This window comes from Cervus canadensis, chromosome 2 (assembly GCF_019320065.1).
Source record: "Cervus canadensis isolate Bull #8, Minnesota chromosome 2, ASM1932006v1, whole genome shotgun sequence".
Taxonomy (NCBI): Eukaryota; Metazoa; Chordata; class Mammalia; order Artiodactyla; family Cervidae; genus Cervus; species Cervus canadensis.
The window spans coordinates 114659398-114681540 of NC_057387.1; the positions used below are offsets into that span (position 1 = coordinate 114659398).

The 22143-nt window shown below is 54.7% G+C and overlaps 1 protein-coding gene across 2 annotated transcripts; it reads left to right on the plus strand.

Moving 5' to 3' along the window:
- Positions 1–4005: 4005 nt before the first annotated feature.
- ING5 (inhibitor of growth family member 5) lies at positions 4006–21184 on the plus strand. Of its 2 annotated transcripts, none has more exons than XM_043462242.1 (8): positions 4006–4133; positions 6230–6301; positions 11368–11549; positions 12633–12744; positions 12906–12999; positions 15800–15935; positions 16307–16368; positions 18085–21184. In XM_043462242.1, exons 1-8 carry the CDS (start codon positions 4097–4099, stop codon positions 18125–18127), a joined length of 738 nt encoding a protein of 245 aa, XP_043318177.1. In that variant the 5' UTR covers positions 4006–4096; the 3' UTR covers positions 18128–21184. The 2 variants fall into 2 exon arrangements, with proteins under 2 accessions (XP_043318177.1, XP_043318178.1); XM_043462243.1 differs by having other exon boundaries at positions 11383–11549.
- Positions 21185–22143: the final 959 nt, after the last annotated feature.

Genomic DNA, 22143 nt, shown 5'->3' on the forward strand with positions numbered 1-22143 from the left:
CTGACAGCATCCAGTGTGAGAGGCCCAGAGTGCTGCTTGCCCCCGACAAGCACAGGAAGAGCCCCCCCAGCACAGGCCTACTGGGCCGAATGTCAGTAGTCCCAAGGGTGAAATCTGTTATCAAAGATTTATCCACAGCATACAGAAATAAAAAGCAGGGATGAAAAATGCTGCCTGCCGTAGGAGTCAACAAAGGATGTGGCAGCTGTCAAGCCAGCAGCGGCTGCAGCTGCCCCTGAGAAGCAGGATCCTGGCCGCAGAGAATTAAGGCGCACGCCAGAGGAGTGAGTCCAGGGAGCCCACATTTGCATCTTCCCATACACATAAAAGCGTTAAATCGACTCACTTGAGACGTCTGGTTAATCAATAGTACTCTTTCGATGTTTTGACTATGTGGTTTTTGCTCAAAAACTCTCATGTATCCTGATTCCTTCCTTACCTCCTTGAAGCAGTCTCTCAGAAAGTCCTCCAGATAAAACTTAATTCTTAACGTTTAGGTTGTGCAGTTTTTTTCTTCAGTCTACAATAGTGAGAGAATCATCTCTCATCTTTGCAGTTTCCAAAATGGTCTTTGGGCTTCCCTGGTGGCTTAGTGGTAAAGAATCTGCCACCAGTGCAGAAGATGTGGGTTCAATTCCTGGGTCAGGAGGATCCCCTGGAGAATGAAATGGTGGCCCACTCCAGTATCCTTGCCTGGGAAATCTCATGGGCAGAGGAGCCTGGTGGGCTACAGTCCATGGGATCGCAAAGGAGTCGGACATGACTTAGCGACTAAACAGCAAAATGGTCTTTGTAAGAGAATTCATAAAGTCTTCTTATGTGAATGAAAGAAAACAGACTGCTTGTGTCTTTGATATGTGAAGGCCACTACCCTTTATTTCTCCATAGCTGATGGTAAAGAACATACCGTGAGAGAAAAACTACAAATAGCCAACAAATTGTGAAAATCTGCTTAGCCGCGCTTAAAATTAAAGGGACACAAACACTGAGGTTCTTTTTTTTCCCCTATCATGTTAAACAAAGATAATAAAGCCTGATGAAATCTAGGGTTAACTGAAGTAGAAACATACTCAGTTAAGTGTCAGTTTAACTGTCCCCTTGGCCAGTGCATGTAGAAATACCAGCACTTACAACATGCCCTCTGAGCCAGCAACACACTTTCTGAGCATTAATCCTAAAGAACTAAGAAGACAATGTGCTGATCAATAGGGCCACAGCAGTGCTACTCCTCCCACTGAGAGGTGGGGGTCTCCTTTCCCCTCCCCTGGAGGCTGGGTTGGCCCCAGGGACTCACTTGACCAACAGAATGTGGTGAGGTGTTGTCTTGGGATGACCCAGGTGAGGTCACAGTCTGGCAGCTTCCACCAGGGCGTCTCAGAACTCTCTAGAAGCTCTGGGCTGGAGAGGCCACACTCTAGGTGCTCTGGTGCAGGTACCAGTTGAATGCTACCTTCCAGTCACGCTGGAGATCTCTATCGTATTGCACAGAACAAAACAATAACCCAACTGAGCCTTACTGGGATGCTTGCCTCATAGAAGTTTTGAGTTCCAATAAAATGTTTCTTTTAAACGACTAAGTTTACAAGTATATTATGTAGCAGTAGATAACCAGAACGGACAAATACATACAACTATATGAACAAATGTTCACCAGAACATTTATGGTAATGAGAAACTGGAAACCCATCAGAATATTGTTCCTCTATAAGCAGCCTGTTATTATGGTACAGTAACCCAGTGAAATACATCTAGTAACCAGGATGACATAAAACTGAGTAAAACGTGAGATGGTTGGATGGCATTGCCGACTCAATGGACATGAGTTTGGGTGAACTCCGGTAGTTGGTGATGGACAGGGAGGCCTGGCATGCTGCGGTTCACAGGGTCGCAAAGAGGCAGACATGACTGAGCGATTGAACGGAACTGAACTGGCCAGAATTTGCGAAGAATATTAAGTTAAAAATGTAAATGGTAGAAAAGTGGATAGTATGACTCACCAGTTAAGAAACCCAACAGCTCAATTTTAAAACTGGGCAGAAAATCTGAACAGACGCCTCACCAAAGAGACATACAGGCAGCAATATGCACGTGAAAAGGTTCCTAACACTGCATGTCATTGTTCAGTTGCTAAATCATGTCCAACTCTTTGTGACCCCATGGACTGCAGCACGCCAGGCTTTCCAGAACTGGAAATAAAAGGAGATACCGCTACACATCTTTTTGTATGGCCCAAAACCAAAACACTAACAACACAAAATGCTGGCAAAGATGTGCAGCCACAGGAACTCTCACTCACTGCTGGTAGAAATACAAAATGGTACAGCTCATTCTGGAAGACCGTTTGGCAGTTTCTTACAAGGCTAAACATTACAGTCTGATCCAGCAATTATAGTTCTTGGTATTTACCCAAAGGAATTGAAGTGTGTGCACACAAAAACCTGAACATATATTTTTATTCCTAATTTGACAGAACCTGGACTCAACCAATAGGTGAAGAATAAACTGTGGTACAATGAAATATTCTTTAGTGTTAAGAAGAGATGTGCACAATTTCCCTTTTGGTCCAATGGTTGATAATCTGCCTTGCAATAGAAGGGATCTGGGTTCAATCCCTGGTCAGGGAAGTAAGATCCCACCTGCTGTGGAGCAACAGTCTGCTTCCTGCAACTACTGAGCCTGAGAGACACAACTAGAGTCTGTGCACCGCAAGGAAAGATCCCACGTGATGCAATGAAGATTCTGAGTACTGCAGTACTTGACGCAGTCAAATGATTTTTTTTTTAAAAAAAGCAGCAGCTGTCCGGCCATGAAAAGGACTGGAGGAAACTTAAAATGCATATTACTAGGCGAAAGAAGCTAATCTGAAAGGGCTACACATTCTATGATTTCAACCAAATGACATTCTGAGAAAGGCAGAACTAGAGACAGTGAAAGGATTAGCATTTGCCAGGGGTTCCCCAGTTGGGAGAAGGGAGAAGCAGCTGATTTTTAGGACAGAGCAACTATTACATTTGATACTGTAACATAAATGTACAACACAGAATGAATCCTAATGTAAACCATAGACTTCTTCTTGTTGTTGTTTAGTAGCTAAGTTGCGTCCGAATCCTTTGTGACCCTATGGAGTGTAGCTCGCCAGGCTCCTCTGTCCATGGGACATCTCATGGCAAGAGTACTGGAGTGGATTCCCATTTCCTTCTCCAGGGGATCTTCTTGACCCAGGGATAGAAGCGGAGTCTTCTGCATTGGCAGGCAGGTTCTTTACCAGAGCCAGCAGGGAAGCCTTAATAATAATGTACCAATACTGTTTCATCAATTGTAATACATGTGCCCCAGTCATGGACAATGTTCATAAGGAAAACTGTGTGTATGCGTGGAAGGGGTGTATAAGAACTCTTGTATTTTGTCATTTTTTCTCAGAGCCAAAAACTGCTGTAAAAATAAACTCTATTAATAAGAACACGTATCTACTCGAAACAATAAAATAGGTGTGGTGTGCAACAGTGCACGGGAACGTGCGTGTGAATTTTCACACCAAGCATTAAATGGAGTGGGGATGGTTGCACAGACACTGGTATCACTTGGATCGAAGGGTGAGCAAGACGATCGCAGGCCCGCGCCTCCGGGAGTGGGGAAGCTGTACATCTCCATACAACCTGAGTTTGTATAATGCAGGTAAAGCTGGCAAAACAGTGAACGCATTTCCCCTTTTACATGTCCGCCTTGGGTTTAGAGCAAGGCTCTCAAGAGGCCGCACGCCTTCAAGTCCGCCTCTTCGGCGACTGAACGCCGGCCCCCGCCCGGCGGCTCCGGGAATCGCAGACTCTGAGCCAGCGGGCCCCGGAAGTCGCCCCTCCAGGCGCTGGGCCCGCTCTCGGGTCCCCCGGCCGAACCCCCATCCCGCCCGCCGGGGCCGCCCAGCCCGCCCAGGCCCCGCGTGAGGCGGTGCGCTGCCCGGCCGGAAGCCGAGGCGGGGGCCCCGCCCGGCCGGCGCCCAATCAGCGCGCGGAGCTCATTAATAGTGACTAGCCGGCCCCGCCCCCGGCCCTCGCGGCGCCGCCGCCCGCGCAGACCCGGAGCGCGGCCGCGGACGAAGATGGCGACCGCCATGTATTTGGAGCACTACCTGGACAGTAAGCGCCTCGCGCGCCTCCCCGGCCCGCCGCCCGCGCCCCGCCGCCCCCGCCGCGCTTCCCCGAGCGCCGAGCTCCGCGCGCGGGCCACGGGGCACGCGGGGGCGGCGGGGCGGCCTGGCGGCGGCGGGGGTGGCAGGGGCGCGTGGGGCGGGCGGGGCGGCGAGGGAGGGGCGCGGGGCGGGCGGCGCGGGGCCCCGCCGGCACGGCCGCGCCAATTCCAGGTGCGTCACGGCGGGGCGGGGCCCGTGCGGCCCGGCCCCGCCCTCCAGGCGACCACGCCCACCTTAGCTGCAGGGCCCGCCCTCCCCGCCCTTGAACCGGGCCTCCTGGGCGGGGCCCCGCCTCTTATCGGCTGGGCTCCGTCCCTGTCGGGCCCGCCCCCTCTGGCCAGGCCCCGCCCCTCCAAGCCCCGCCCCACCCTTCCCGCCCTGGGAGCGGGTCTGGCCCACCAAGATGGTTGAGTCCCAATCGCCTGGGACTCTTGGTTGGGCTTGGGGGGCCCAGGGCCTCGGGGTTCTGGGTTCTGTGCCTGCTTGTGCTGTGACCGAGCTTGTGCCTCACTTCCAGGCCTCAGTTCGTGCATCTGCAAGGCATGCAGGCGCAGAGGGTCACTTAGGGTACCGGTCCCGGCCCACGGGCTGGGGGCGCTACTTACTGGCCTGGGTTAGGGTGTTCAGGGTAGGGGTCATCGTCGTGGGCCGATGTCCCGACGATGCACATGTTGTCCTCTCTGGATGACTCCTGAGCGGGTGGCTGTTTTCCTCCACATTTCACAGAACAGGTGTTGCCTGCAGAAGCCACATAGCTTGTTAAGGTTGCTTGCTGGAGAGCCGCAATCCCGCGTTGGAGTCCTGGGGAGGGTGGGGCTGGTGGGGGTTGGGCCCCATGGCTCTAGAGCATCGTACTGTACTGGGGATATTCACAGCCCCCAGACCCCCACATGAGGTTGTTGAGAGTAGGGATTGAACCTCTGCTCTGGGGAAGACTGTGGGGATCCACAGGGAATCACCCAGTCCTGGCCCAGCCTGAGCACAGGTCCTGGGTGGGAGAGCACCCAGGTGCCTGAGGTGGGCACTGTGGCTTGCCCTATTCTTTCCTGGTGCCTTCCTGGTGGGCCCCACGAGGAGAGTCCAAGGAATATGATTCCTGGCCTTTGCGGAGCACCCGTGTGAAGGCTTGGGGATGGACGGAAGCCCCTGCTAACTCCCTAAGCACCTGCTGTGCACCAGGAATTTTCCTGGACACACTATCAGGTGAGGCAGATGGAGTTTTTAAACATTCACGGGAGTTTAAAGGTCATGAAGGAGCCTCGCACGTCTGAGAGTGCAGGGGCAGTGCTGCTGTAGGAACCCCGGGGGGGATCCCACAGAGATACTGTGAGGGGTCTGCTCGCTCTCTGCTGAGCCGGGGAGCCCTGGGGCTTAAGCAGCAACTTTGTCTGAGAGGGGTCCGTCCTGGCTGCAGGCAGGGGGCGGGCTCGGCCCGGACCAGGAGCCTAGCAGTGGGGACAGCAGAGCAGTGTGGTGCAGGGTCCTCACTGTGCTGTCCTGCCTGGTCTGTTTGATTTTAAATAAACTCTCGTAAAATGGGAAACTCAGTCCGTCTGTGGTACTGGCCCCATTTCAGGTGCTCAGTAGCCCTGCATGCCAGTGCCCCTGTGTTGGGTAGCAGCATCTCTGCATCACGTTCCCCCACACAGCCCCGGCTGGCACTTCCCGATGCCCCTGAACTTTACAAGTTCAGAGTAAAGTTGGAGAAGGACCCTGGGGTTTGGGCTTGTTCGCTGTGACGGCGTGTCTGCAAGGGAGGAGTGGCCTGGGGTCTGGGGTGGGAAGGTCGCATGGACGCCCTCTGTCCTCTGTTTGACTCTAATTTCTTGAGTTTCTGACAAGTGCTCAAGCACATCAGCCTGTACCAGGGTGTGTTTGTTCAGTGTTTGGAGCACGTCCCTGGAAAAAGATACCCCAGTTCTTCTTGTTTCCGAACCCTAACAAATGGAAGCTGGAGTGGGCTTATCTCTTGTAGCCCTGAGGTGTGAAGCTTGGAAGGTGAGTTTTTGTCCTGCTGTTGAGAAGCACGTTTCTGTGTTTCAGGTATCGAGAACCTTCCCTGTGAGCTTCAGAGGAACTTCCAGCTGATGCGAGAGCTGGACCAGAGGACGGAAGGTGGGTGCTGGCCTTTCAGTGCAGCCAGGATGGGGAGAGCCGCTCCCCAAGGCAGGACCCTGAGGGTGGTGCTGAGCTTCCCAGGACCTGGGGCAGAGGGGCTGCAGGCGTGGGGTGGTGTCTCAGAGAGAGTGCCGGGTCTGTGCAGTCAACCTCAGTCTCTGGTGCTCCTGCGTTTCATCTTTATAACCCTCATCCCCTCCTTGCAATTAAAGTGTTTGTTACCTTCTCTTTCCTTTAAAAGATTTTCTCTTTTCAGACTCTGTGTATATAGTTTACACAGTGCTTTTGGATCTTTTGGTATTTAACTCCTTATTTCTAAGCAGCTCATTTTTGCTGCATTTCTTACTTTATTTCCTTTTGGTTTTAGACTTTAGCTGTTCAGTTATTACAGAAAGTGAACATTCATGTCTCTGGTTGTGCCCAGCCAGCTCATGTGCACACGGCTCCTTCCCGCCATCTCCTGGGCGCGGTGGACTAGAATTCACACTGTACTGATGCCGTGTCTGTCAGGGCCGCTGTGTTGGTAGTTGACCATGAGCTATGCTCACGCGCCCTGTTTGGACTGCCATTTCCTTGGAGTTCTTCACTGCTTTTCTGGTTGGTGTTGTTTCCCTTGTTTTCCTTGTGCGCTGCGCCAGGTTACGGCCGGTCCTCTCTGTGCTCTCCAGGGAGACCCCTGGAGCTCAGCTGCTGGTCTGCTGCACACACCTTGCCCCAGGCCTTCCTCTCCCTTTGCTGCTCTTCCTGTGGAGCCCTGTTTGCTAGCTTGTTAAGCATGCCACATCTTGATTTGCCCCTTTGTTTCAGGGGAGCCTTTTCTCTGGGAGCTTCTGGGAAAAGTAAAAAGAGGAGGGTAAATTTGTTACAATGTTGCATGTCTGAAAATGCAGCAGTGAATAGTTGGTTGGGTATAGAATTCCAGATTGACAGGCATTTCCCCCAGAATGTGACAAGTGTTGCTGCGTTGTCTCCCAGCTTCTGCATTGCTACTGAGAAGATCAGGGTCATTTGGATTCCTGATCCTTTGAAAATGTGATCGTTATTTCCACTTTCCTATTTAGAAGCTTTTAAGCTTTTCTGTTTATCTGTGAGATTTTACATTTGATGATAATGTGCTTGGGTGTGGACACTTTTTTCACACATCGTGTTGGGCATATATTTTGTGAGATTGAAATAGCTGTGCTTTTTGACTGAGGTACAGCTTTCTGACTAAGGAATGCAGAGACTTCTTTTATTGTGAGATACAGCACATATGTTCATAAATAGGCATTCAGTTCAGTTCAGTCACTCAGTCGTGTCCGACTCTTTGCGACCCCATGAACTGCAACATGCCAGGCCTCCCTGTCCATTACCAACTCTTGGAGTCCTCCCAAACTCATGCCCATTGAGTCGGTGATGCCATCCAACCATCTCATCCTCTGTCGTCCCCTTCTCCTCCTGCCCTCAATCTTTCCCAGCATCAGGGTCTTTTCAGGTGAATCAGCTCTTTGCATCAGGTGGCCACAGTATTGGAGTTTCAGCTTCAACATCAGTCCTTCCAATGAACACCCAGGATTGGTCTCCTTTAGGATGGACTGGTTGGATCTCCTTGCAGCCCAAGAGACTCTAAAGAGCCTTCTCCAGTACCACAGTTCAGAAGCATCAATTCTTCGGCACTCAGCTTTCTTTATACTCCAACTCTCACATCCGTACATGACTACTGGAAAAACCATAGCCTTGGCTAAACGGACATTTGTTGGCAAAGTAATGTCTCTGCTTTTTAAAATGCTGTCTAGGTTAGTCATAACTTTCCTTCCAAGGAGTAAGTGTCTTTTAATTTCATGGCTGCAGTCACCATCCACAGTGATTTTGGAGCCCCCAAAAATAAAGTCTGCCACTTATTCCACTGTTTCCCCATCTATTTGCCATGAAGTGATGGGACCAGATGCCATGATCTTAGTTTTCTGAATGTTGAGCTTTAAACCAACATTTTCACTCTCCTCTTTCACTTTTATCAAGAGGCTCTTTAGTTCTTCTTCACTTTCTGCCATAAGGGTGGTTTCATCTGCATATAAGAGGTTATTTATATTTCTCCTGGCAGTCTTGATCCACCTTGTGATTCATCCAGCCCAGCGTTTCTCATGATGTACTCTGCATATAAGTTAAACAAGCAGGGTGACAATATACAGCCTTGACGTACTCATTTTCCTATTTGGAACTAGTCTGTTGTTCCATGTCCAGTTCTAACTGTTGCTTCCTGACCTGCATACAGGTTTCTCAAGAGGCAGGTCAGGTGATCTGGTATTCCCATCTCTTTTAGAATTTTCCACAGTTTGTTGTGATCCACACAGTCAAAGGCTTTGACATAGTCAGTAAAGCAGAAATAGATGTTTTTCTGGAACTCTCTTGCTTTTTCAATGATCTGGCGGATGTTGGCAAGTTGATCTCTTGTTCCTCTGCCTTCTCTAAACCCAACTTGAACATCTGGAAGTTCGTGGTTCACGTATTGTTGAAGCCTGGCTTGGAGAATTTTGAGCATTACTTTACTGGCATGTGAGATGAGTGCAATTGTGCGGTAGTTTGAGCATTCTTTGGCATTGCCTTTTTTGGGATTGGAATGAAAACTGACCTTTTCCAGTCCCATGGCCACTGCTGAGTTTTCCAAATTTGCTGGCGTATTGAGTACAGCACTTTCACAGCATCATCTTTTAGGATTTGAAATAGCTCAATGGAATTCCATCATCTCCACTAGCTTTGTTTGTAGTGATGCTTTCTAAGGCCCACTTGACTTCACATTCCAGGATGTCTGGCTCTAGGTGAGTGATCACACCATCGTGATTATCTGGGTCTTGAAGATCTTTTTTGTACAGTTTTTCTGTGTATTTTTGCCACTTGTTCTTAATATCTTCTGCTTCTGTTAGGTCCATACCATTTCTGTCCTTTATTGAGCCCATCTTTGCATGAAATGTTCCCTTGGTATTTCTCGTTTTCTTGAAGAGATCTCTAGTCTTTCCCATTCTGTTGTTTTCCTCTATTTCTTTGCATTGATCGCTGAGGAAGGCTTTCTTATCTCTCCTTGCTATATCTCTGCATTCAAGTGGGTATATCTTTCCTTTTCTCCTTTGTTTTTCACTTCTCTTCTTTTCACAGCTATTTGTAAGGCCTCCTCAGACAGCCATTATGCTTTTTTGCATTTTTTTTCCCGTGGATGGTCTTGATCCCTGTCTCTTTTACACTGTCATGAACCTCCGTCCATAGTTCATCAGGCACTCTATCAGATCTGATCCCTTGAATCTATTTCTCACTTCCACTGTATAATTGTAAGGGATTTGATTTAGGTCATACCTGAATGGTCTAGTGGTTTTCCCTACTTTCTTCAGTTTAAGTCTGAATTTGGCAATAAGGAGTTCATGATCTGTGCCACAGTCAGCTCCCGGTCTTGTTTTTGCTGACTGTATAGAGCTTCTCCATCTTTGGCTGCAAAGAATATAATCAGTCTGATTTCGCTGTTGACCATCTGGTGATGTTCATGTGTAGTCTTCTCTTGTGTTGTTGGAAGAGAATGTGTGCTATGACCAGTGCGTTTCTTGGCAAAACTCTATGAGCCTTTGCCCTGCTTCATTCTGTACTCCAAGGCCAAATTTGCCTGTTACTCCAGGTGATTCTTGACCTCCTACTTTTGCATTCCAGTCCCCTATAATGAAAAGGACATCTTTTTTGGGTGTTAGTTCTAGAAGGTCTTGTAGGTCTTCATAGAATCATTCAGCTCCAGCTTCTTCAGCGTTAGTGGTTGGGGCACAGACTGGGATTACTGTGATATTGAATGGTTTGCCTTGGAAACGAACAGAGGTCATTCTGTCGTTTTTGAGATTGCATCCAAGTACTGCATTTTGGACTCTTTCGTTGACTATGATGGCTACTCCATTTCTTCTAAGAGCTTCTTGTCCACAGTACTAGATATAATGGTCATCTGAGTTAATTCACCCATTCCAGTCCATCTTAGTTCACTGATTGCTAGAATGTTGATGTTCACTCTTGCCATCTCCTGTTTGACCACTTCCAATTTGCCTTGATTCATGGACCTAACATTCCAGGTTGCTATGCAATATTGCTGTTTACAGCATTGGACCTTGCTTCCATCACCAGTCACATCCACAACTGGGTGTTATTTTTGCTTTGGCTCTGTCTCTTCATTCTTTCTAGAGTTATTTCTCCACTGATCTCCAGTAGCATATTGGGCACCTACCAACCTGGGGAGTTCATCTTTCAGTGTCCTATCTTTTTGCCTTTTCATACTGTTCATGGGGTTCTCACGGCAAGAATACTGAAGTGGTTTAAACATTTATGCATTGCTTAGCAAATAGCACCTAGAGACCCTTTTCCCAGATGGAGAAGTACAGTCCCGGGGCCCAGGGCCTGTGAGACTCCTGAGCAGGACCCTTCCCCCGAGGACTGCACCCTGTGTGATCACCTGCAAGGACAGTCTTTTCGTCTTTCTGAAGTGAAGCGCTGGCAGCTGCCTCTGTTCCCGCCCGTAACGACGGTGGAACCGTCACACATGTGTGTTCTCCTTTGCACCGTGCTTTTCTTGGCCAGTGGGATTGACCAGTGTTCTGTCTTTTTACTGCTGGGTAGCATTCTGTTCTGTGAATGGACCGCAGCTTATTTATCTATTTTATCCTCGATTGGACGTTTGAGTTGTTTCCTGTTATCTGTAGTTATGAATGTTTTCCCCTGTGTATCCTGGCCTCTGAATCTTTAGGGTATGTCCCTAAGTGTCGCATGCCGGTCATAGGTGAGGTGAGCACATCATTTATTCAAACAGGGACTCTTGAGAGCCCAGGGAGGCACAGTGAGCCCTTGCTGGGCAGCATCATACACTGGGTTGTGCTGGGCACACTGCCCTGGTTGGGGTGTCTGCTTGTGGCCCTGATCCACAGTGTCTGGGAAGGCTGTTGCCCCTGCCACCATGGGTGTCCAGTTTGAGCCAACCACTTCTTTGCTGGAACTTGGCATCATCAGGCTTTGTTGGTTGCCGGTCTGGTGAGCTTGTCCTGGATCACACACGGGAAGTAGCTCTTCAGCCATTTCTCTCTCAGATAAGAAAGCTGAGATTGACATCCTGGCCGCGGAGTACATCTCCACCGTGAAGACGCTTTCCTCAGACCAGCGCGTGGAGCACCTGCAGAAGATCCAGAGCGCCTACAACAAGTGCAAGGAGTACAGTGACGACAAGGTGCAGCTGGCCATGCAGACCTACGAGATGGTGAGTTGGGGGGCTGCTCCCCCCATGCGCAGGGAAAGCTGCTCAGAAACGGCAGGTCAGGCAGAGGTCAGGCTGGGACAGAGCGATGCGGCTAGGAAAGGTGCGCAGTGGAGGGCTCCTCCTCCTGGGAGTATTAGTGCGGTCTAGTGTTCTCTGCCTTTTCAGCTTGTTCTGTTACATGTATATATATGTCTATTCTGATGCTTGTTTTTATCAGCTTTAGGTGAGCCTGTTCTGTCCACCTCCCTCTCAGGTCAGCCTCACTTGAGGCTCACGAAGTGGCGCACGTGGGGTTGTGTCGTGAGGTGCCCCATCCTCACCTCCCCCAGGAAGACAATAGTGGTTTCTTAGAGCCTGCATTTGGTTGTGTTTGAGAAAGAAGCATCTTGAAGCAGAGTTTCATGCTTATGTTTGGGATTTTGATCTAAAGCACTAAGTCCTTTGAGTAAGCAGCCCGTCTTCCCGAGAGCTAGGTGTGATCAGCATCCTTACGACAGTCCTGTTTTCTCTCTGATGTGTAACGAAGCTGAGGGCTCTGGTTCACTCCCAGACGGGGCTGTGTGGCTCCTGCTTGGGACGCTGCCACAGGGGCCGTTGGGAGGTTGTCACTGCCGGCAGGTACTTTTCTCGTGATGTCCCTGCAGCTGCTCAGCAGGAGCGTGCCCTCCCGTGTTGTCCTGTGTGGTCACGGGTGATGTTGCCACCTCTTTCTCCTTCCTTCCAGCTTCATCCGGAACCTAAAAGTTAAGTCAGTCTCTTCTTAAGGACCTGTGCGCTCTTCACGTTTTACGTTACAGTTTGGTATCTAGTGTCCTCAGCCCTGACTCCATGTCTCAGAGCTGCTTCTCGTCCCTTCACGGTTTTCTCCCCAGTCGGCTTTATTCTGTTGATCGCTCATATGTGGGGAAAAAAGACCTTTGCATGAAGTAGGAAATAGTGGGCCTTGTTCTAGCAGAGCTTTGCTAATTCAGGACTCAGTTAAGGGCCAGACAGCACTTTCTGGCTGACACTGGGAGCATCTGTGATTCCCAGGGCGTTTTGCCCCGAGAACCACACGGATTGTGTGAGCGTCCTTCCGTGCAGGTGGACAAGCACATCCGGAGGCTGGATGCAGACCTGGCTCGCTTTGAGGCGGACCTAAAGGACAAGCTGGAGGGCAGCGACTTCGAGAGCTCTGGAGGACGGGGGCTAAAAAGCAAGTCTATTAATTTTTCTTCATTTTCTTGCTAACCATGGAGTTTTGAAAAATTTTGTCCAATAAGTGTATTAGGAATATTACGGTAAATACCATATTTGGTTAAACCTTGTCCTGCCTCAGGGATTCTGTGAACAAAGTTGGGGTCTGTCTTGTTTCAGAAGGTCGAGGTCAGAAAGAAAAGAGGGGCTCCAGGGGTCGCGGCAGGAGGACCTCAGAAGACGACACCCCAAAGAAGAAGAAGCATAAAGGAGGGTGAGAGGTGCTTTTTATCTTTTTCCCCAGAGAACAACATTGGTGTTTGCTCAGGAGGGCAACACCAGTCACTGCTGAGGCTGCAGACGTGCTCACCTGTTAGGTGTGCCGAGGCCCCCCCCCCTCACCTGTGCAGGTGTGCCGAGGCCCCTCCCCCTCCCCTGTCAGGTGTGCTGAGGCCCCTCCCCCTCCCATCAGGTGTGCCGAGGCCCCTCCCCCTCCCCTGTCAGGTGTGCCGAGGCCCCTCCCCCCCTCACCTGTCAGGTGTGCCAAGGCTCCTCCCTCACCTGTCAGATGTGCCGTGGCCCCCCTCACCTGTCAGGTGTGCTGAGGCTCCTCCCCCTCACCTGTGCAGTGGCCCCTCCCCCCACCTGTGCACGTGTGCTGTGGCTCCTTCCTCACCTGTCAGGTGTGCTGAGGCTCGTCCCCCTCACCTGTGCAGATGTGCCATGGCTCCTGCCTCACCTGTGCAGGTGTTCTGACCTGATAGCCCTGTGAATCCGAGGTTCCACATCCAAGGGTCACATAATAGTGTAGCAGTATTTACTGAAAAAATTCTACGTGTAGGTGAAATCACAGAGTTGAAACCCATGTTGTTCGAGGGTCAGCGGTTAATTTCATATATTGTGATTTTTGTTATGGAACATCTGTTTGACTTCTTTTTTTACAGATTTTTGTTTTGAAAAGTCTCCATGCATGAATGTCTTAGTTACGCTTCCTTCATAACATGTATTTAAAGCTCTTCTTTCATCTAAACACCTGGTCTTCTGTGCTTCTGCTGGTCTGTGCACAGGCTCCTCCTGGTTGGTGGTGATGGTTTAGTCCCTAAGTCGTGTCTGACTCTCTGCAACCCCATGGACTCTGCCCGCCAGGCTCTTCTGTCCATGGGATTTCCCAGGCAAGAACTTGCTGACCAGGGATCAAACCTGTGTCTGCTGCATTGGCAGGCGGCTTCTTTACCACTGACCCAGCAGAAAAGCCCTCCTGGTGACCACTCCTGCTTTCTTGCTCCGTTAGGTCACACAGTTTTCTCCTTCTCTGACCTTGCGGGCGCACGGAGGTCGTGGAGAGGGCAGCACCTGCTCTTCCCAGAGCGCTCGCCCTTGGTGGTGCAGGTGGCCAGAGCTGCGTGGGGCTGGTGGGAAGGTGGTGAGGCGGGGAAGCCAGAGCGCCCGTCTGCCGCCTGCGGGCGAGGCTCCCCTGCTGCCGTTCCCCTGGTCGGTCGCAGGGGCCTGGGAGAGGCTGGCTGGTTGGAGTCCAGGGGCTGGGCCCTGCAGCCTCTGTGTGGCGGGGTTCAGTAGATGGACTGTGGGTATGGCTGTGTGTGGGTCCCGCGGTGTTGGAGCAGTCCCGTGGGCAGCGGCCCCGGCCCTCCACAGCCCTCCTGTATCTGTACCCATGATGCAGCGGTGTACGGGCTTGCTTTCTCCCGTGGCGGCAGGGCTTCCTGCTCCTTCCTGCTCAGGACCTGGGGTCGGGCAGGCATCCTCTCGTGTCCCTTCGTCCGCGAGTCCCCTTGGAGGGACGAGGCCCCTGCTTCCAAGTGCAGGGATGCCTCCCTGGGGCGCGTGTGCCTGACCGCACAGAGCCCGGGTGACCCCTGCGGTCCCAGCCCCCTCTGAGGGGCTGCAGCGTTCCCTCGGCCACTGTCTGTATCATAGCTGGTGAGCTGGGGCCGTCAGTGAGGAGGCTGGGCAGGCGGCCTGCCTGAACCGTGTCCTCCCCGCGGCCGCCTGACCGAGCACGTGACCCCGCGGGCGGGGAGAGAGCCCCCTGGCCGGCAGGCCTGCCTGAGGCCGTGCTCGAGGCAGTTTGAAAGCGCTGGGTCAGAGTTACGTCTCCGTGACGTTTACAAGAAGGAAGGCCTTCCTCAGAGACGGAGACAGAGTCCTCATGGAGGAGGGCCTCGGAGCGGCCCCGCGGGTGCGGGCCACCGTGTCGGGGGACCGGGGTGCAGCTGACCTGGGTGCGGGGTGCGTCTCGGCAGCTGCCTGAGGAAGGGGCGAGCAGTCAGTCCCTCGGGGACCCGGATCCCTTCCGTTCACCCTGTCGGTGTGTTCACGTAGCTCGGTTGGTTGCTGCCTCTTACTTTTCCCTTTGCTGCGTTCCTTGTGTGACGCGCTGTTCCTTTAGCAGATGAATATCTGAACATGCGTGTAGTTTTTATCTGGGGGATACAGGAGGGAGGGTTTTCCTTCTGTACTGGTGGGAAGGTACTGTTTTCACTCACCTGAGCTCATGGGATTGTTTTTAGAAGACTGAAACCCACACGAATTGATTCCCCCCGAGCCACTCCCTCCCCGCAGCTGTGGCGCCGTGGGCAGTGGTCTCGGGGGTGGTCTGGGTGCTGTGGGGGCCTGCGCGTGGTGCGGGTAGCCCTGGGCTGACTGGGCTGCTTCCTGGGGCAGGCAGGTGAAGTGGCCCCGCGCACAGAGGGCGGCTGTGGTGCTTGGTTCCTGAGAGTCGGAGCCCGGGGGAGGCTGGGGGCCAGGGACGCCTGCGGTTCTGGGCTGAAGGTGCCAGTGGAGTTGGGCGGAGGGCGGAGCTGCGGGGCGGGCTGCTCAGACACTGGGCGTCTGGGCGGGCTCGGGGGTGCTCTCGGGTGTCGCCGGGCGCCCACTGCTGGTGGTGCCGTCTGCTCTGGGTCGGGGAGGTGCTGGGGCAGGTCCACTCGGGTGGGGGACTGTCTGGACACGTGGTGACCGCCTGCCCCGCGTCGGCCTGCGCCTTTGTGCTGCATCCTTGCCCAGCGTCATTGGGGGCAGCTTGACCCCAACTCCCCTGCCTGTTGTCCCCGCAGGTCCGAGTTCACCGACACCATCCTGTCCGTGCACCCCTCTGACGTGCTGGACATGCCCGTGGACCCGAACGAGCCCACATACTGCCTGTGCCACCAGGTGTCCTATGGGGAGATGATTGGCTGCGACAACCCGGACGTGAGTGTGGGCTGTGGGGCGGGCTGGGCGACGGGCGGGCGGCACTGACCGCCTCCTCTGGACGTGAGTGTGGGCCGCGGGGCGGGCTGGGCTGGGCGGGCGGCACTGACCGCCTCCTCTGGACGAGAGTGTGGGCCGCGGGGCGGGCTGGGCGGCAGGCGGGCAGCACTGACCGCCTCCTCTGGACGAGAGTGTGGGCTGCAGGGCGGGCTGGGCGGCGGGCGGGCAGCACTGACCGCCTTCTCCTCTGGACGTGAATGCGGGCTGGGCGGCGGGCGGGCAGCACTGACCGCCTCCTCTGGACGAGAGTGTGGGCCGCGGGGCGGGCGGGCAGGCGGGCGGCACTAATGGTCTCCTCCCTCTGCTTGCAGTGCCCCATCGAGTGGTTTCACTTTGCCTGTGTGGACCTGACCACGAAGCCCAAAGGAAAATGGTCAGTATGGCGCCGGCCTTGCTCGTGGGCTGGGCGGGGGCCTGCCTGCGGCGGCAGTCCTGGTGCTCGGGGCTGAGCTGCAGACGGACAGCTGCCCGCCTCACCCAGGGTAGTGGCTGTCATCACCCCTGCGTGACAGCGACCTCGAGTCACGCGGGTTTGAACCACTTACACGTGGCTGTTTCTCAGTGGTAAACACTGCAGTACCTCGGGCTCCCTGGTCGGCTGAACCCACGGATGCGGAACCCGGGTGTGAGGAGCCGTGGGTGGGGACAGCTGGCTGTAAGTTACGTGTGACTTTCGACTGTAAAGAGCCGGCACCCCGACCTCTGCCGTGTGCAAGGGTGGCCCCCCCCGACAGCAGCTACTCTGGCTCTCGAGGGAGGCAGAGGTGGCTGTGGGTCTAGACAAGGCATGAAGGACTGTCCTCGGGGAAGCTCAGATGGAAGCTGGGGGCAGGCTTGGGCTGGGCGCCTCTGTCCTGGAGGAAGTGTGGGCGGCCGTGCTCTCTGCTTCCGGCCGTGTTCAGGTGTGCCCGCAGCTTTGCTGTGAGTGAGAGCCTGGTCCTGGTGACTGTGCCGAGTGAAGGCCTGGGGACACTGCCCTCCGTGTTCCCACGTACACCTGGTTCCCTCTGGTGACACCGTGTGTGGACACAGGGAATGTGAGCAGCCCGAGGGACTGTCCGCATTGTCTGCCTGCAGTGGACGGCTGGGCAGGGGGCACAGGCATGTCCTGGAGCCACATGTGGTCTCCACCCAGCCGGGCCCTGGCAGGCAGTGCCAGTGGAACCTGGTGGCCCGGAGCAGGCTCAGCGTGGGTTAGGGCGGGGTCCTGGGCTGAGCCCCCTGGGAAGAAGGGACGTGTGGGCTGGCCCTGGGGCTGGGAGGCAGGGAAGGCAACTTGGGTTTGATTTTGGACTTGGTGGGTTTGAGTTGTTTGCGGGACTTTTCTGGTAGGCGCTAGAAGATTGTTCCCTTCTGTGTAGGGGAGGGCGCGCCCACCACGTGCTGGGAGCAGGGCAGGCTGCACAGATGCAGGGCGGGGCGAGGCGGGGCAAGGTGGGGCGGGGCCCACTCACCCGCTGCCTGACCCCCCGGCCTCCCTGCCTCCCTTCGGAGCTGCAGAGTGCAGGCTGCTTCCCACCTGCTCTGCATCCTGAGCCCGCGACCCTCGGTGCAGCAAGGTTCCTGGCCCCCCACCCTGGGGCCCGGCGGGCTGCACTCAGGCCCTGGACCAGGCGCTGGGAGCCGGGGGTTGGGTGGCCACGTCGTAGAGCACCAGCCGTTCCTCAGGACGGGCCTCGGGAAGCTGCGTGCCCAGGGTCATGGGGCCGCTGAAACCCCCGGGGCAGGGTGGGGGTCTGCGCCTGCCTGCTCAGGCTGCCCGGCACCTCCAGCGTGCTCCCTCAAGTGCTCGCCCCCCCCCCCCCCCGCGCCGTGTGGTCCCAGGGGCCCTGTCCTCGCACAGGGAGCACCGACCAGCTTGGGCGACAGGAGTGCTTGTGTGTGCACGCCGCTGCGCTCGCTGACTCGGGTCTCCCCAGCCTCAGCACGGACGTCGCGCAGACCGTCCCCGGCGGCAGGGCTGCGCAGTCTGCATCCAGGTCTCTGTGCCGGTGCCGTGGCAGCAGCATCCTGCTGTCCCGGGAGACCAGGAGGTGGGGCCTGGCCTCCTGCGTTCGGGGGCCCCTGAGGGCGCCTTTTCTCGTTGCAGGTTCTGTCCACGGTGTGTTCAGGAGAGGAGGAAGAAGAAGTAAGGCTGGGGCGGACACTGGACCAGAAGAGCAAGTTAATATATTCCCTCATTCATGTTGCAATATTTTACATTAATTTTAAAACTATCTTGTTTCCAACGATATTTAATAGCTCAACGGCCAGTTGTCATTCTGGATGTTTCCTTGAACAGACGAGAAGCCACCTGAGCCCTGTTGCACAGATGAGCAGTCTTAGGGGACCTGCCACAGTGACTCCATTCTTGTGACTTTCGTACAGACCCCTGGCCCTGAGCATGGCGGTCACCTCCGGTGGCCCCAGGACTCCGTGGGGTGCGTGGCTGGTGCACTGCCGTCGCGTTGCTTCTGGAGCCGTGAGCCCCGGCGTCCGGCTGGCTTCCTGGGGCGGCTCGCCGAGGCCCTGGTGCCGCCGCGGGCACCTCTGAGCCTTGCCAGGAGTGGGGGCCTGTGGATCCTGAGACGTGCCCAGAAGGGCCAGCCCTGCCCGGGCGGGGCCTCCGCCTCACTGTGCACTGCCTTCACCTTCGGACTGCCTGTTCCCTCCATGAGGGGTTTTCTTTCCGGAGTAAGCGACTCTCCATTAGCAAACGGGCTTGTCGGTGCCGTGACCGGTTCGGATAAGACAGCCCAGTGGAAGGGCCGGCGGTCCGTTTCTCCGGAAATTCTGACTCTGTACTGTGAAGATGAGTTATTGTGGTAGCATGAAGATAGTGGTCTGTGTGAACATGAAGTGAGCCCAGGCTGCCGGGAGCTGACCTGAGACCTGTTGACTTGCCCAGCAGGTCAGCCGCTCAGACTGAGGGGTGACAATTATGTGATGTGATTTGTGAGCTTCTCGTGCCACAGGAGCAGTTTTGCGTGAAGCCAGGAAACCCGCGTGTCTTTCCTCCGCCATCAGCACGCGGCCTTGGACCCGCCTTGGTGGTCATGGTGGGGGTGGTCCAGGCGTGGACCCCCCGCGTGGCTTCTGCAGGCGGACTCTCCCCTGAGGCCGTCCAGGCGTGTTTGGAAGGTGGCGGGCACGGTGGCTCTGCCTCAGGCGCGGAGTCCGCAACACATACTGGAGGCCCAGCTTCCCAGTGTGGACGGACCGCGTCCTGTCTGTGAGGAGGGCCATCGACAGGGAGCCATCTGTCAATGGGTCCCCTGATGGCCACCCGTCCTGTGCGCTCCTGAGAGCAGAGACTGCGTCCTGTGGGGCTGCCGCCTGTGGGGCCCCTACTGTCCTACAGGCGACGGGGGCCCGCCCTGGGTCCGCATCCGAGCACCTTGCGTCTGACCCTGTCCTCTCCAGAGGGAGCTGGCAGCCAGGACTTGCTCCGCGAAGACTGCGGGCGGTCTGTGCAGCGCATGGCCCTCGGGGCTCCCGCGGGCGGGCGTGGGGTGTGGCTGCTGCTGCCCCTCGGCCCCGGGCTCGTCCCGGCCACGCAGCGCTCCTGAGGAAGGGGCCCGCTGGCACCCGCAGCCTCTGCCTTGGGAAACCCGGGGGAGTTGGTGTTTAGTAACTTAGGTTTTAGTTAGCACGGATGTTTAAAGATTATGGGGAGTAAATTGTGGAAAAGGTTTTTTTTTTTTTCAGTCCTTTACCAGTTTTTGTGGATAAGATAGGTAAGTACAGTATGTTTGTGGTGATTTTTCAGAAGCTCATTTCATCTTCGACCCATTCACATCACTGTTCCCACGGGAGGGGGATTTGTGGACGCAGGTGGACGGCGGTCCTAAGCCTCAGCGGGGTGCCCACCGCCCTGGCTGTTCCTCAGGAAGGTGACTGACTTCCCTGTCAGAAGCTTTCGTTTAAAGTTGGATGGTGTCACCCTGCTTGTCAGCGTGTAACATGCCATCTGCGGACCTTTTTGGGAAAGTTTCTATGCTAATGTTTCCAGCGTTTATTTTGCTGGTTACAGTAACATCACCGAAATAACACGCATGTAGCTTTGGAGAAGATGGAAAACATGAGCAGAACAGAGAGAGTCCCCAGAACGTTTTTGGGCCCTGGCCTAATGCCTCCTGACCATGCCGCTGCCAGGCGGAAGACGCTGGGGAGGCTGTGTGGTCAGGAGCATCCCAGCCTGCGGGGTTGGCGGGAGTCCACACTGCTCGCCCCTTGCCCCCGTCGGGACGCTCGCTGGTCTCAGGGGCTGGCGCCAGGGGCAGGCTGGCCACTGCCACAGCACTCCTGAGCCAGCGAGGCTGCGGGCCCCCAGGGTCCTCCTCGGGGTCTGCTTGTGAGGGAAGAGGCTTCTTGTGCAGAGAAGCAGCGTCGTCCGTTTCCAGTGCTGCTCACATCTGTCAGCAATGGTTGAAACATCCTTTTGTTTGCCTGCAGGAGAGCATGCGCTGCACTGGTGGGAGCAGGTATTAAGCTGGGCTCCCGCCTCTGTGGTGGAGCTCAAGGGGCTCACGGCTGGCACATGAGGCCTGTGTGACCATCCCTGCCGCGGGCCGGGCCCCTGAGCAGGCGGACGCGATCCTGGTGCTGGCAGGGCTACCTGAGCCAGGCAGCCTCCCGTCTGCCCTGAGGCGGCAGACGACTGGACGTGGCCCCCGGGCAGTTGCGGGGGCGCGCGGGACGCTGGCCAGCCGCATGTCAGCCCTGCCTCCTGACCCGTCACTGGCAGCCCTCGGCGAGGACTGCTTCAAGCAATAACACTGTCCAAAGAGCAGCTTCCTGTGTGGTCACAGCCAGGGTGTGCCCTGTGCAGGGCTGGGACACGTGGGGTTTCAGGCTTTCCTCAGTGTTTTGTGAACAGTGTGGTTGGTTTTCATTACCTGTGCCGAGAGGAATTTTAAAACGGGAAGTCTAAGAAAAGCGTTCTCATTCAGGAGAGAGTTCTGTGAAGTTTCCTCCCCGCTAGTATGTATTTGTGGTGTTCATCTTACCACATCTCATCCAAAAAGATGATGCAGCTTTAACCTGAATGTTACATTGTGTTTTCAAGGAATTATTATTGATGTTCTCTTTGTAAAAGAAAGAAATATTGTAAATCTTTTTATTAAATAATGTAAAGATGTATATCTGTATTTTTGGATCATGTTATAGATGATGGATATATTGTTTAACGAATAAAGTATTTTTTGGAACAAACATTTGAGGATGCATCATTTCTGGAAATAAGACTTCAGTGTCCTGTCGAGAGCTGGGACCAGATGCCGTGTGGACTCTTGAACGGGACGTGCAGTGGGCAGAGTGGGTGAGTCCCGCCAGGGGCCTGGGCGGGATCCTGGGCCTCAGCTTGGGCCTCAGCTGTTTCATGGCATCAGAAGTCGGTCCCAAGCTCACAAGAAAGACGTGTTCTTAGTGAGGGCACTAGGGGTTGCTTCCTAGGGGCATAAGCCTCTGGAACAGAAGCTTTGCCTTCTAGACCTGCTTGGCGCCAAGGCCCTGTGGCAACTAAACCTCTCAGGACATTTCCTTGACGAGTGCTAACAGGGTCCATTGAAAGCCAGCTCCGTCACCACGGTGAAAGCATGGCCGGGCACCCACTTTCAGATGAAGCCCAGTTCCCAGACTTGGGTCCTTGCTGGAACGGAGGCTGTGGCTCTGGAGGAGTGCCTGTGACCTGCCTCTGCCCGCAGTGTCCTCCACATGCCCAGGGGTGCCTGCCGGGAGGAGGAGGAGGCCAGGCTCTTTGCTGCGGGGGTGGGGAGCTCAGGTGCATTGCTACAGGTTCCCAGGGGCCCAGGATGCCACTGGTCTGTGGGCAGAGTGAGGCCTGTGGTGATCGGGTGATAAGGTGACATTTGTCTGGATGGGTGCCCAGGGCTCTCTCTGGTTACCTCCGCAGTGTCTGTGTCATTGAAATAAGTGGACTTAACCACTGGCAGGATGGCCACGATCTGTGGAGCAAGGGCTGTCATGGTAGGAGGGGCCGGGGGAAGTCTCTGGAGTGTTCTTTTCCTGCCAGGGCATAATCCAAAAAGGCAGGGTGCATTCTAGTGTGCCTCCACTGACTCACTGAAGAGGCAGGCAGGTCTTAGGGAAGAAGGTCTACTGGAGAGGTGGTGAGACCCCCGCTGCAGCTGCTGTTCCTGATAAGGCA

Excerpts from the sequence above, each read along its gene's own strand:
- ING5 (XM_043462242.1), top strand. The coding sequence starts at position 4,097 with ATGGCGACCGCCATGTATTTGGAGCACTACCTGGACA. Across the intron at positions 6,302-11,367 it reads GCTGGACCAGAGGACGGAAG|CCATTTCTCTCTCAGATAAG; the intron begins GTGGGTGCTGGC and ends GTAGCTCTTCAG. Across the intron at positions 15,936-16,306 it reads TTGGCTGCGACAACCCGGAC|TGCCCCATCGAGTGGTTTCA; the intron begins GTGAGTGTGGGC and ends CTCTGCTTGCAG.